The 15,670-nt window shown below is 43.8% G+C and overlaps 1 protein-coding gene across 4 annotated transcripts in view; it reads right to left on the bottom strand.

The window, feature by feature from the left end:
• The window catches only part of ablim1b (actin binding LIM protein 1b), a 115,870-nt gene extending 100,485 nt beyond the window's left edge, over positions 1–15,385 (bottom strand). For all 4 annotated transcript variants that reach the window (XM_046356509.1, XM_046356510.1, XM_046356512.1 and 1 more), the window contains exon 1: positions 14,888–15,385. In XM_046356509.1, the coding sequence (XP_046212465.1) occupies positions 14,888–15,206 (319 nt within the window). In that variant the 5' untranslated portion in view covers positions 15,207–15,385. The remainder of the gene's footprint in view (positions 1–14,887) is intronic.
• Between the last annotated feature and the right edge of the window lie 285 nt (positions 15,386–15,670).

The raw sequence follows: 15,670 nt of genomic DNA, 5'->3' as shown, positions 1-15,670 counted from the left end.
AAGTTGCTATTTGCAACACCCAAGACGTTAGTTTGTCAACACTTTGAAAAGTGTTACTTTAACACATACAATATACACTACTGATAAAAAGTTTGGGGTCACATAGAAATGTCCTTGTTCTTGAAAGAAAAGCATATTTTTGGTCCATTAAAATAACATCAAATTGATCAGAAATACAGTGTAGACATTGTTAATGTTGTAAATGACTATTGTAGCTGGAAACGGCAAATATTTAATGGAATATCTGCATAGGTGTAGAGGCCCATTATCAGCAACCATCACTACTGTGTTCCAATGGCACGTTGTGTTAGCTAATCCAAGTTTATCATTTTAAAAGGCTAATTGATCATTAGAAAAACATTTTGCAATTATGTTAGCACAGCTGAAAACTTGTCCTGATTAAAGAAGCAATAAAACTGACCTTCTTTAGACTAGTTGAGTATCTGGAGCATCAGCATTTGTGGGTTCGATTACGGCTCAAAATGGCCAGAAACAAAGAACTTTCTGCTGAAACTTGTCAGTCTATTCTTGTTCTGAGAAATGAAGAATATTCCATGCGAGAAATTGCCAAGAAATTGAAGATCTCATACAACGCTGTGTACTACTCCCTTCACAGAACAGCACAAACTGGCGCTAACCAGAATAGAAAGAGGAGTGAGAGGTCCCGGTGCACAACTGAGCAAGAGGACAAGTACATTAGAGTGTCTCGTTTGAGAAACAGACGCCTCACATGTCCTCAACTGGCAGCTTCATTAATCATGGATTTAATGGTGCTCCATGGGATGGTCAAAGTTTCTAATATTTTTTTATAACCCAACCCTGATCTGTTTAGAGAGCTCCTTGGTCTTCATGGTGAAGCTTGCTTGGTGTTACCCCTTGCTTAGTGGTGTTGCTCTGGGACCTTTCAGAACAGGTGTATAAAAATTAGATCATGTGACAGATCATGTAACACTTAAATAGAGTCCACCTGTGTGCAATCTAACTACACTGCTCAAAAAAATAAAGGGAACACTTAAGCAACACAATGTAACTCCAAGTCAGTCACACTTCTGTGAAATCAAACTGTCCACTTAGGAAGCAACACTGAATGACAATACATTTCACATGCTGTTGTGCAAATGGAATAGACAACAGGTGGAAATTATAGGCAATTAGCAAGACACCCCCAATAAAGGATTGGTTCTGCAGGTGGTGACCACAGACCACTTCTCAGTTCCTATGCTTCCTGGCTGATGTTTTGGTCACTTTTGAATGCTGGCGGTGCTTTCACTCTAGTGGTAGCATGAGACGGAGTCTACAACCCACACAAGTGGCTCAGGTAGTGCAGCTCATCCAGGATGGCACATCAATGCGAGCTGTGGCAAGAAGGTTTGCTGTGGCAAGAAAGTTTGCTGTGTTTGTCAGCGTAGTGTCCAGAGCATGGAGGCGCTACCAGGAGACAGGCCAGTACATCAGGAGACGTGGAGGAGGCCGTAGGAGGGCAAAAACCCAGCAGCAGGACTGCTACCTCCGCATTTGTGCAAGGAGGAGCAGGAGGAGCACTGCCAGAGCCCTGCAAAATGACCTCCAGCAGGCCACAAATGTGTATGTGTCTGCTCAAACGGTCAGAAACAGACTCCATGAGGGTGGTATGAGGGCCCAACATCCACAGGTGGGGGTTGTGCTTACAGCCCAACACCGTGCAGGACGTTTGGCATTTGCCAGAGAACACCAAGATTGGCAAATTCGCCACTGGCTTCCTGTGCTCTTCACAGATGAAAGCAGGTTCACACTGAGCACATGTGACAGAGTCTGGAGACACCGTGGAGAACGTTCTGCTGCCTGCAACATCCTCCAGCATGACCGGTTTGGCGGTTTGTCAATCATGGTGTGGGGTGGCATTTCTTTGGGGGGCCGCACAGCCCTCCATATCCTCGCCAGAGGTAGCCTGACTGCCATTAGGTCCCGAGATGAGATCATCAGACCCCTTGTGAGACCATATGCTGGTGTGGTTGGCCCTGGGTTCCTCCTAATGCAAGACAATGCTAGACCTCATGTGGCTGGAGTGTGTCAGCAGTTCCTGCAAGACGAAGGCATTGATGCTATGGACTGGCCCGCCCGTTCCCCAGACCTGAATCCAATTTAGCACATCTGGGACATCATGTCTCGCTCCATCCACCAATGCCACGTTGCACCACAGACTGTCCAGGAGTTGGTGGATGCTTTAGTCCAGATCTGGGAGGAGATCCCTCAAGAGACCATCCGCCACCTCATCAGGAGCATGCCCAGGTGTTGTAGGGAGGTCATACAGGCATGTGGAGGCCACACACACTACTGAGCCGCATTTTGACTTGTTTTAAGGACATTACATGAACGTTGGATCAGCCTGTAGTGTGGTTTTCCACTTTCATTTTGAGTGTGACTCCAAATCCAGACCTCCATGGGTTGATACATTTGATTTCCATTGATAATTTTTGTGTGATTTTGTTGTCAGCACATTCAAATATGTAAAGAAAAAGTATTTAATAGTAATATTCCATTCATTCAGATCGAGGATGTGTTATTTTAGTGTTCCCTTTATTTTTTTGAGCAGTATACTTATGTGACTTCTGAAGGTAATTGGTTGCACCAGATCTTACTTAGGGGCATCAAAGCAAAGGGTGTGAATGCATATGCACGCACCAATTTATCAGTTGACATTTTTTTTACATTTTTTTGAAACAAGTATTTTTTTTTCATTTCACTTCACCAATTTGGACTATTTTGTATATGTCCATTGTATGAAATCCGAATAAAAATCCATTCAAATTACAGGATGTAATGCAACAAAACAGGAAAAACACCAAGGGGGATGAATACTTTTGCAAGGCACTCTATACTTTTTTCTGTATTTTGTACCAGTTTAAGGTCTACGACTGTTTTTTGTATAAAATTAAGAGCAGTATGTAAAACAAGGTTATTAATCAGCTTTAGCGGACGATTAAGAAATTGGAATTGCGTCACCGGTGACCGGGGCTCAAAACAACAAATTATATTTGGTAAAATGTTGCTGCCAATTTACAAAAGTTAGGATCACCACATGAAATTTAGGTGCACCAGAAAATAAGAATTTTAAAATGGATTGAGAAACAGCCTATATTGGGCCAATATTAATTCTAGCTACTTTTGAAGCACGTGTTGTGTGTTAAAAAACTAATATCTAACACTGTAAATACATTTCTTTATTATACAAGCTAAAATTTCGACATGAATACCTGTGATTGAAATTACTAAGTGATTTGTGGAATTTTATGTTTCTACATTGTGTAAAAGCATTATTTTCCCTATTGTACTCTCTCTTTAAAAATGTAATGTTTGTGATGATGACGGCCAAGAGATCTGTCATTCACTCATTGCTATCTATGATAATATGTAGATCTCCTGAAGAAGCGATCGATTTTTTTTGTGGCCCCCACATGATTGAATATACTGGTAAAATTGCCAGGTTGTTAGCTAGCTAGTTAGCCAATTAAATAACATCATTGAACAAATGTAAACAGATGGTGAACTACTTTGCCACGCAAGTAGTTTTAGAATGGCCCACTACATGCGGTCCCGGTAATCCGCTACAGAAAGATAAAAATGTTGTGCCGGTAATATGGGTCAGATGTTTTGATCTGGTTGGAAGCAAGCCGTTTTCAGTGTAGTCAGGGTGGAACCATGACGCTAACGATCTGCACTTGCCTGTTTCTCTAGAGCACTCAGAAACAACAGTACAGCGGAGCCTTATCATGACGGCAATTATTATTTGGGAGATTTTTTTTCATAGTCGCACAACAAAATATTCTGCATGCAACCAAATTAGTGACACTTTAGAGCCCTGCCGGTGACGTTACTGCTGCCTACCTGTAACAGGTTGGTGTTACAGTATCATATTTTACTCCCTGTGGTTGTGGACACCGTTGCGCAGTGCGGCTGCTGGAACGTGGCGTGGCGCAGATAACCCCCCTAACACATGGGCCAAAGTCTTGACAGACAGAACATTGTATTTGACTATTTTCATTTGTTAAAGCCAGTGGAGGATGTAACTAATCAATTATTAACCGACACTGTTAATATTTGAGTTTAAACAATTTAAAACTGGCATTGTATATATTTATGTCAATAATTGGGAGCCCTATTGTGTAGGCTAAGTTAAGTGATAGATGGTTTACTGGGAGTTTGACCCTATTTGGGGAAGCCTGCATTCCACCTTAGAGGCGAGCATAGGACAGTTTCATTTTGTACGGTGTTTATTATTTTGTTGTGTTATTTTGAGGGTTTTATGTCAGGGGGTGGGGGATGTTGTTTGTTGTGTTATTTTGAGGGTTTTATATCAGGGGTGGGGGATGTTGTTTGTTGTGTTATTTTGAGGGTTTTATGTCAGGGGGTGGGGGGATGTTGTTTGTTGTGTTATTTTGAGGGTTTTATGTCAGGGGGTGGGGGGTGTGTTGTTTGCCTTTATTAACCATTTGATTCTTACACATTCTACTTCAACAGTATTTTGACTAACTTTTCGGTACATGCTTTTTCTTTTATCACAAGATATGATCGGTGATCTTATATAGGGTTTTCATCTCTATTTCAGTCTTAATTTAGAAATGTTAACTTTTAATTCCTGACTATTCAGATTTTGGGGTGGGAGTTGGGTGATCAGCTATTAGGTTTACAAGCTGGAACATCAAGGCAATGAACGGCCAGGTTAAACGTACTAGAGTATTTGCTTTTCTTAAGAATTTAAAAACCGATATAGCATTCTTACTAGAAACACATCTGTGTGCAGCAGATCATGGTCGACTCCGTAAAGCTTGGGTCGGACAAATATTCCACTCAAAATACAATGCTAAGGGGAACAGCAGTACTTATTCATAAGAAAGTACAATTTACCGATGCTGACATAATCTTGGATTCACAGGGGCGTTTTGTTATGGTGTCTGGTTCTCTCTTTCACACCTCTGTTTTGCTTGTAACTGTTTATGCTCCCAAAAGGGGTGATTTTAATTTCATTAACAAACTTATTTCTTTGCTGCCCAATGTCAACTCACACCATTACATTTTTGGAGGTGACTTGAATTGTCTGATCCACCCAGTATGTATAGATCCATGGAGATTCCTTTTTCCCCGTAACAAATAATTATTTTTATTTTCACGTACACAACTCCTATTCTACAATAGACTACTGTTTTGTAGATAAAGCCCTTCTCCCCTCTGTTAAGAAAGTAGAATACTCTGCCATTGTTATTAGTGATCATGCTCCTCTGTCACGCGACTTCTCATTCTCATTGAACTATACAGATCGCCCTGTATGGAGATCTTTACTTTTAAACAATTCATTCCGCACCATTATTTCAAATGGAATTGAAGGTCTTTGTTGAGACAATTAAAACTGATTTGATCTCTCAATCTACACTTTGGGAAACACTTAAAGTTGTTCTTAGAGGAAAAATAATTTTCTATTGCTCTCCTCAATAAACAACCAAATATAACAACAACAGCTGATCAACTCAATTCTGGAATTAGACCAACAGTGCTCCACCTCTCCATCACCAGAACTTTAAAAAGAAAGGCTGAGTCTTCAAACTTAGTAGAATTTAATATCAACAAATAAGGCTGAGCAGCAGCTACTCCGTGCACACGGTTTTGTTTTACGAACATGGAGAAAAGGCTGGTCGACTTCTAGCTCATCAACTCAAGTGAAAATCTGCCGCACAGCTGATCCCTCAAATTCACAACACCTCGGGTGTCTTAAGTTAGTCCCACTGAAATCAATAATACTGTCACCCCCCCCCCCAAAAAAAGTGATCTTTACACATCTGAATCACCTGAAGACAATTCAATTATGAATGACTTCCTTGACAATTTGGAAACTCCTACCAGTAATATAGAGAGGAGACCTTTGAAGCTAGCGGAGATTATTAATTCAGTTACAGCAATGCAAAGTGTGAAATCTCCTAGCACAGATGGCTACCCAATCAAATTTATACAATACGTTTTCTGCCAAACTAGCCCCTCTCCTGATTGAAATGTTTGAAAATTCCCTGGACCTGAGTGTTTTACCCCAAACCCTGACAGAGGTGTCGATCACATTTTTGTTAAAACCCAGCAAAGATGCATCTGAGTGTGGCTCATACAGACCGATCTCCCTTTTAAATGCAGGTGTAAAAATATTAGCGAATTTGCATGCCTCTCGAATAGAATCAACGGATCAGACAGGATTTATTAAGGGTCACCACTCTTTTTCTAACATTTGCCGTCTGCTTAATGTCAGGGGAGAATGGGAATATTTATTCTCTGTACTGGACAAATGTGGCTTTGGTGCAAATTTAATTTTTAATAACACATGTTATCTACAGATGGGGACTGGAACACAAAGTTTCCTTGTATGCAGATGACTTGCTTTTATCTCAGACCCTGAAATGTGGGTCCCTGAGGTAGTGGACCTATTGCATAGGTTTGGTGTGTTTTCGGGTTATAAATACATTTTCCTATTAATTCATTAGCATTACAAATTCCGTGGGATACTGTTCCATTTCGTATGTCCAAGGCTGGCTTTAAATATTTAGGGAACAATATCACATGTACCTCGTCTTCCCTCCTTGATGAGAAATGTATTTCTCTGTTCAGAAAACTTAAACTGGACTTTCAGAGATGGAGTATTCTCCATTTTTCTTTAGCTGGTAATGCGAATTGTATCAAGATGAGCGTATTGCCCAGATTTCTGTATTTGTTCCAGTGTCTCTCTCTTTTTTTCTTCTCTTTTTTAGGATAAGCTTATGTCTTTTCTATGGGGTGCTGGTATCAAACAGAAGCCAACTCATGTTTCTCTTACTCTTTATCAGCTTTAGTCACCTCCACCATCTCCCTCTTTCTGTTTACGCTACACATGCAATACAATTGTTGTCAATACTCTTGAAATTTGGACTCAATTCCATCAACATTTTAAATTCTGTGATTTCTCTACTGAAGGTCCTTTATTTAATAATCACCTCTTCCTTCCAGGCAAACTGAATTCAGCTTTCAGCCTTACTAAGTTTAATGATCGGAGGAGGGCCTGTTGCCCGGATCTCTGGCAGTCTCTATGGGGGTGACACAGGGTTCAATTCCCGGGCCGACTCTCTTCTCTATATACATCAATGATTGACGCTCTTGCTGCTGATGATTCTATGATCCACCTCTACGCAGACGACAACATTCTGTATACCTCTGGCCCTTCTTTGGACACTGTGTTAACTAACCTCCAGACGAGCTTCAATGCCATACAACTCTCCTTCCATGGCCTCCAACTGCTCTTAAATGCAAGTAAAACTAAATGCATGCTATTCAACCGATCGCTGCCCGCCCTTCCAGCATCACTACTCTGGACAGTTCTGACAACTACAAATACCTGGGTGTCTGGTTAGACTGTAAACTCTCCTTCCAGACTCACATTAAGTATCTCCAATCCAAAGTGAAATCTAGAATCGGTTTCCTATTATGCAACAAAGCATCCTTCACTCATGCTGCCAAACATACCCTCGTAAAAACTGACCATCCTACCGATCCTCGATTTCAGTGATGTCATTTACAAAATAGCCTCCAACACTCTACTCAACAAATTGGATATAGTATATCACAGTGCCATCCGTTTTGTCACCAAAGCCCCATATACCAGCCACCACTGCGACCTGTACGGTCTCGTTGGCTGGCCCTTGCTTCATATTCGTCGCCAAACCCACTGGCTCCAGGTCATATACAAGTCTCTGCTAGGTAAAGGCCTGCCTTATCTCAGCTCACTAGTCACCATAGCAGCACCCACCCATAGCATGCGCTCCAGCAGGCATATCTCACTGGTTACTTCCAGTTCTCTGCTGCCAATGACTGGAACGAACTGCAAAAATCTCTGAAGCTGGAAACACATATCTCCCTCACTAGTTTTAAGCACCAGCTGTCAGAGCAGCTCACAGATCACTGCACCTGTACATAGCCCATCTGTAAATAGCCCATCCAACTACCTCATCCCCATACTGTATTTATTTATTTATCTTGCTCATTTGCACCCCAGTATCTCTACTTGCACATTCATCTTCTGCACTTTCTACCATTCCAGGGTTTAATTTCTATATTGTAATTATTTCGCCACCATGGCCTATTTATTGCCTTTACCTCCCTTATCCTACCTTATTTGCACACACTGCATATATACTTTTTCTACTGTATTATTGACTGTATGTTTTGTTAATTCCATGCGTAACTCTGTGCTGTTGTATTTGTTGAACTGATTTTCTTTATCTTGGCCAGGTCGCAGTTGTAAATGAGAACTTGTTCTCAAGTAAACTATCTGGTTAAAATAAAGGTGAAATTATAAAAAAATATCCCATCACTCAATAAAATCCAATCTGAGTGGAGAGTCTGGAATAGTGCCTTACTTACTGTAAATGGAAGCTCCTCTTGTGCCCGGCTAAGCATTATACAGTTTAAGGTACTTCACCATATCCATTTCAGCAAGGCCAGATTGTCCAAATTCTACCCAAATTTTGATGGAACATGTGACAGGTGTAAAAGCTCCTTGGCGGACTTGACCCACATATTCTGGTCCTGTCCTTATCTGGCAGATTATTGGTCTACTAGATTAAAAACCCCTTCTGAAGCATTTGGTATAAAGTTGCAGCCATTCTGCTGAAATTGCTACTTTTCGAGTACCAAACAACAATCCTTCCTGGGAAAAATATACAATGTCTTTACATTTTTATATTTTTTTAAGAATCCTGTGTGTGTGTCTGCTTGCTTGCATGCGTTTGTGTGTGAGTGTACTGTGTACACGTGTGTATGTATCCATGTGTCCCATATGACAACTTGAAGTACATGTTTACTTAAAGACAATTAGCTCATTGAGTGTGTTGTACGTACACAATAAAGATTTAGATGTGTTCTTAATGGGGTACAACCACTTGGCTTGTGGTGATACCCTGTAAAGGTCATCCTTTGAACCTTTAGTTGTAGGTACATTATTGTACCCCAGTTTATATCTCAGATATTACCTTACTTACATGTAGTCCACAGATACAAAACCATGTACTAAGAAAAGGTACACTTTGCCACTGTAGGGAACTACCATAGTGACAAAAGCATGTGCTCTAAAAGTGACAAAAAAAGTCATCAAAATATAAAAATGCTTTGCTGGATGACTAGCTCACTAGATAGATATAAAGTATGATGATTGTATAGTTGAGAGGAATATCTTGTAAATGTAGCTAAGCCAACAACAGTTTTGAGTATATTATATATCATTTTGGGGGAGGGTTTGGTGGGATTTTAACGCAACGTAACGTAAACAACACTATTAGCTAGCCAGCTAGCCCCCGAATAGCAGCACTGCAGAAACTATTACACTCAACGGAATGACTTGATTAGTGTAGTGTCAACAACGCACCCACTGCCAGCTAGCCTACTTCAGCAGTACTGTATCATTTTAATCATTTTAGTCAATAAGATTCTTGCTACGTAGCTTAACTTTCTGAACATTCGAGACGTGTAGTCCACTTGTCATTCCAATCTCCTTTGCATTAGCGTAGCCTCTTCTGTAGCCTGTCAACTATGTGTCTGTTTATCCCTGTTCTCTCCTCCCTGCACAGACCATACAAACGCTCCACACCGCGTGGCCGCGGCCACCCTAATCTGGTGGTCCCAGCACGCACGACCCACGTGGAGTTCCAGGTCTCCGGTAGCCTCTGGAACTGCCAATCTGCGGTCAACAAGGCAGAGTTCATCTCAGCCTATGCCTCCCTCCAGTCCCTCGACTTCTTGGCACTGACGGAAACATGGATCACCACAGATAACACTGCTACTCCTACTGCGTGTTCTCGCACACCCCGAGAGCTTCTGGTCAGCGGGGTGGTGGCACCGGGATCCTCATCTCTCCCAAGTGGTCATTCTCTCTTTCTCCCCTTACCCATCTGTCTATCGCCTCCTTTGAATTCCATGCTGTCACAGTTACCAGCCCTTTCAAGCTTAACATCCTTATCATTTATCGCCCTCCAGGTTCCCTCGGAGAGTTCATCAATGAGCTTGATGCCTTGATAAGCTCCTTTCCTGAGGACGGCTCACCTCTCACAGTTCTGGGCGACTTTAACCTCCCCACGTCTACCTTTGACTCATTCCTCTCTGCCTCCTTCTTTCCACTCCTCTCCTATTTTGATCTCACCCTCTCACCTTCCCCCCCTACTCACAAGGCAGGCAATACGCTCGACCTCATCTTTACTAGATGCTGTTCTTCCACTAACCTCATTGCAACTCCCTCCAAGTCTCCGACCACTACCTTGTATCCTTTTCCCTCTCGCTCTCATCCAACACCTCCCACACTGCCCCTACTCGGATGGTATCGCGCCGTCCCAACCTTCGCTCTCTCCCCCGCTACTCTCTCCTCTTCCATCCTATCATCTCTTCCCTCCGCTCAAACCTTCTCCAACCTATCTCCTGATTCTGCCTCCTCAACCCTCCTCTCCTCCCTCTCTGCATCCTTTGACTCTCTATGTCCCCTATCCTCCAGGCCGGCTCGGTCCTCCCCCCTCCCGCTCCGTGGCTCGATGACTCATTGCGAGCTCACAGAACAGGGCTCCGGGCAGCCGAGCGGAAATGGAGGAAAACTCGCCTCCCTGCGGACCTGGCATCCTTTCACTCCCTCCTCTCTACATTTTCCTCCTCTGTCTCTGCTGCTAAAGCCACTTTCTACCACGCTAAATTCCAAGCATCTGCCTCTAACCCTAGGAAGCTCTTTGCCACCTTCTCCTCCCTCCTGAAACCTCCTCCCCTCCCCCTCCTCCCTCTCTGCAGATGACTTCGTCAACCATTTTGAAAAGAAGGTTGACGACATCCGATCCTCGTTTGCTAAGTCAAACGACACCGCTGGTTCTGCTCACACTGCCCTACCCTGTGCTCTGACCTCTTTCTCCCTCTCTCTCCAGATGAAATCTCGCGTCTTGTGACGGCCGGCCGCCCAACAACCTGCCCGCTTGACCCTATCCCCTCCTCTCTTCTCCAGACCATTTCCGGAGACCTTCTCCCTTACCTCACCTCGCTCATCAACTCATCCCTGACCGCTGGCTACGTCCCTTCCGTCTTCAAGAGAGCGAGAGTTGCACCCTTCTGAAAAAACCTACACTTGATCCCTCCGATGTCAACAATTACAGACCAGTATCCCTTCTTTCTTTTCTCTCCAAAACTCTTGAACGTGCCGTCCTTGGCCAGCTCTCCCGCTATCTCTCTCTGAATGACCTTCTTGATCCAAATCAGTCAGGTTTCAAGACTAGTCATTCAACTGAGACTGCTCTCCTCTGTATCACGGAGGCGCTCCGCACTGCTAAAGCTAACTCTCTCTCCTCTGCTCTCATCCTTCTAGATCTATCGGCTGCCTTCGATACTGTGAACCATCAGATCCTCCTCTCCACCCTCTCCGAGTTGGGCATCTCCGGCGCGGCCCACGCTTGGATTGCGTCCTACCTGACAGGTCGCTCCTACCAGGTGGCGTGGCGAGAATCTGTCTCCTCACCATGCGCTCTCACCACTGGTGTCCCCAGGGCTCTGTTCTAGGCCCTCTCCTATTCTCGCTATACACCAAGTCACTTGGCTCTGTCATAACCTCACATGGTCTCTCCTATCATTGCTATGCAGACGACACACAACTAATCTTCTCCTTTCCCCTTCTGATGACCAGGTGGCGAATCGCATCTCTGCATGTCTGGCAGACATATCAGTGTGGATGACGGATCACCACCTCAAGCTGAACCTCGGCAAGACGGAGCTGCTCTTCCTCCCGGGGAAGGACTGCCCGTTCCATGATCTCGCCATCACGGTTGACAACTCCATTGTGTCCTCCTCCCAGAGCGCTAAGAACCTTGGCGTGATCCTGGACAACACCCTGTCGTTCTCAACCAACATCAAGGCGGTGGCCCGTTCCTGTAGGTTCATGCTCTACAACATCCGCAGAGTACGACCCTGCCTCACACAGGAAGCGGCGCAGGTCCTAATCCAGGCACTTGTCATCTCCCGTCTGGATTACTGCAACTCGCTGTTGGCTGGGCTCCCTGCCTGTGCCATTAAACCCCTTCAACTCATCCAGAACGCCGCAGCCCGTCTGGTGTTCAACCTTCCCAAGTTCTCTCACTTATCCTAGGATAGGATAAGTAATCCCTCTCACCCCCCCCCCCCTTTAAGATTTAGATGCACTATTGTAAAGTGACTGTTCCACTGGATGTCATAAGGTGAATGCACCAATTTGTAAGTCGCTCTGGATAAGAGCGTCTGCTAAATGACTTAAATGTAAATGTAAATGTAAATTTCGGAAATTCTTCTGCGACCCCATTTTTATATCAGGCGACCCCATAATGGGGTGGTGTCACGTTCGTCATAATGATTGGACCAAGGCGCAGCGTGCGTAGAGTTCCACATATTTTAATTAATAGAGACTCACCAAACAAAACAAACAAGCACAAACGAAACGTGAAGCTACTGGTGTGCACACAGGCAACTATCTGTAGACAGAAGATCCCACCAACAACGGACCAAGCAGCGTTCCCTGGAGATGATGGCATCCTGGTCTCTGGTCTCTGGAGATTATAGAGAGAACATCCTGGACTTGGGATGACATAATAGCAGTAGAGAAGAGCCTGCCATGGAGGCAGGCGGAAGCAGCGAATGCGACAAAGTCGGGGAGGTAGGCCACAGAAACCCCAATAAAAATAATGGGGGGGCACATGGAGCAGTCGGCGGTGCAGAAGAGTGAACCAGAGCCAGTCTGGGAGAAGAAGGAGAATTTGGAGGAGATAGAAATTGATTTTCAATCAACTTCTCCTGGCTTAGAAGGCCAGCATCCCGGAGTCGCCTCTTCACTTTTGAATTTGAGACTGGTGTTTTGTGGGTACTATTTTTAAAAAATGGAAAGAATATGGCACCACAACTAACCTGCAAAGAGAGGGCCGCCCACCAAAACTCACAGACCAGGCAAGGAGGGCATTAATCATAGAGGCAACAAAGAGACCAAAGATAACCCCGAAGGAGCTGCAAAGCTCCACAGTGGAGATTGGTGTATCTGTCCATAGGACCACTTTAATCCTTACACTCCACAGAGCTGGGCATTTACGGAAGAGTGTCCAGAAAAAAAGCCATTGCTTAAAGAAAAAAATAAGCAAACACGTTTGGTGTTCGCCAAAGTGCAATGCGGGAGACTTCGCAAACATATGGAAGAAGGTGCTCTGGTCAGATGAGACTAAAATTGAGCTTTTTGGCAATCAAGGAAACGCTATGTCGGGCGCAAACCCAACACCTCTAATCACCCCAGGAATACCAGCCCCACAGTGAAGCATGATGGTGGCAGCATCATGCTGTGGGGATGTTTTTCATCGGCAGGGACTGGGAAACTGGTCAGAATTGAAGGAATGATGGATGGTGCTAAATACAGAGAAATTCATGAGGGTAACCTGTTTCAGTCTTCTAGAGATTTGAGACTGGACAGAGTTTCACCTTCCAGCAGGACAATGACCCTAAGCATACTGCTAAAGCAACACTTGAGTGGTTTAGGGGGAAACATTTACATGTCTTGGAATGGCCTAGTCAAAGTCCAGACCTCAATCCAATTGAGAATCTGTGGTATGACTTAAAGATTGCTGTACACAAGCGGAACCCATCCAACTTGAAGGAGCTGGAGACGTTTTGCCTTGATGAATGGGCAAGAATCCCAGTGGCTAGAGGTGACAAGTGTATAGAGACATAGCCCAAGAGACTTGCAGCTGTAATTGCTGTAAATGGTGGCTCTACGAAGTATTGACTTTGGGACGGTGAATAGTTACGCACGTTCAAGTTTTCCGTTTTTTTTCTTATTTCTCGTTGGTTTCTCCAACCAAAATATTTGGATCTTTAAAGTGTTAGGCATGTTGTGTAAAACAAATGATTCAAACCCCCACAAATTCTAATTTAATTCCAGGTTGTAAGGCAAAAAAATAGGAAAAATGCCAAGGGGGGTGAATACTTTCGCAAGCCACTGTATTCTATTCTCCAGTGCCCATGACACTGACTCCTCAGACTAACATGTCTGCACATTGAATGGAGCTCAAATTGAGAAGTCCCCACATATAATTCAAAACTCATTGCAGTTGAGATCCCTGATGTTATATACTGTATACTATAGACGTATCTGCTCCTTGTAAATTATACCTGTAAATAGTTTACTAATGTTCTCTGCATCGCACTGGCCACCTACTTGTTTTCTTTTTTGGATTTATATTAGAAATAGTCAATTCAACATACCCAAAATAAAATGTATTCCCATTCTCTATCTTCTCTCTTCCTCGCTCTTCCTCGCGTCTACCCATTATTTTCCTCACTCGTCAATACCCCCTCTACTCTTGTTTCCCACTTCCTTCCCTCTTACACTATTCAAGAAGGCCTTAATAGGAGTTATTTCTCAATGTTTTCTCCCCTTCTATTACCTTCCACTGTTCCGATCTCTTATCTTCACTAATTTCTCTCCACCACTCCAGTAGGGCTGCCAACTCAGACCAAACTCAATCTGGGAGCTTGAAGGTAATGTTGTTATTTGGTGACTCCCTTTACAGATTTGAAAACTGACACTCTATTTATATGCATCTTCTTAGGGTTAGGGCCAGTTTAGGGTTAGGGTAAGAGTAAGGACTAAGGTTAGAGTTAGTGGATAGTTAATAGAACATTTTGTTGAAAGTTGAACAAGTTCAACTCGCCAAATAAAGTGTCACCAAATTGTCATAAAACTTTTGACATTACAGCAATTAATTTCAAAGACAATCTAACTGAATAGCTTTATCGCTCGCCTTCAGAAGAACAAGCCTGGTCTCCAGACCAAATCAGAATGGTGGCAACACTAGGCAGATGAGCAATCCCTTACCTGGTCCAATTGATCCCATGTCTGCCGGCATGCCTACCATCCGCTCACACAGGATATAGTCGTTGGGGTTTAGGAAGGGAAGCTGCTCCATCATCGATTGTTTCGGAATCAGGTAGAGAACCTCAGCAATCTGACCATCCTCAATGATCGACATGCGCCTAACCGAATTCTTGCGCTTTGCCCTGTCCATCACCACCATATCCTCGCCCCGGCTGGAGCCACAGATCTTGCCCAGGCTGCTGAGGTTTGGCATGTCGATACTAACAAAGGTCTCGGCCCAGCAACGAGGGTTGCAAACTGACTGAAAATTAGAAACCATGCAGAAGGACTGCAAGAACCAGAGGAACACTAGGACGGCCGTATGGCAAAGCAGAACACAGGAACGGTAAGGCGGCCGAACAGTTAAAGCAGCGAAAACCGCAAACAGCCTTTGAACCGTCTCAGGTATTAAGCTGACCTCTAAGACTTTGCAACATTGTATGTGTGTGCGTGTTTGTGTTGTCCGTCAAGCACTGCAAGACTAACTCCTACTCACTCCCTTAAGAAGATTAAGAGGGATGTATTTTTAGTGTTTATCTGCAGGGAAGGTATAACAGTGGAGCCGTGACGCAGTAAGTCAAGTCAAATGGCTGGTACAGTCATTCTATCATCCTGCATTTCCCCCTCATCCAATTTCATGCCCCTGGGGCATATCAAAACAAGAGCAGCATGCATCTATGGTAATCTCCTGTGATTGGGGGAATCTTTAAGAAGATTATGAACTTCAGCCTTGTTTTTTTACCA

This window comes from Oncorhynchus gorbuscha, linkage group LG07, assembly GCF_021184085.1.
Source record: "Oncorhynchus gorbuscha isolate QuinsamMale2020 ecotype Even-year linkage group LG07, OgorEven_v1.0, whole genome shotgun sequence".
In the NCBI taxonomy this organism is placed as follows: Eukaryota; Metazoa; Chordata; class Actinopteri; order Salmoniformes; family Salmonidae; genus Oncorhynchus; species Oncorhynchus gorbuscha.
This window is presented reverse-complemented; position numbering and strand designations above follow the sequence as displayed.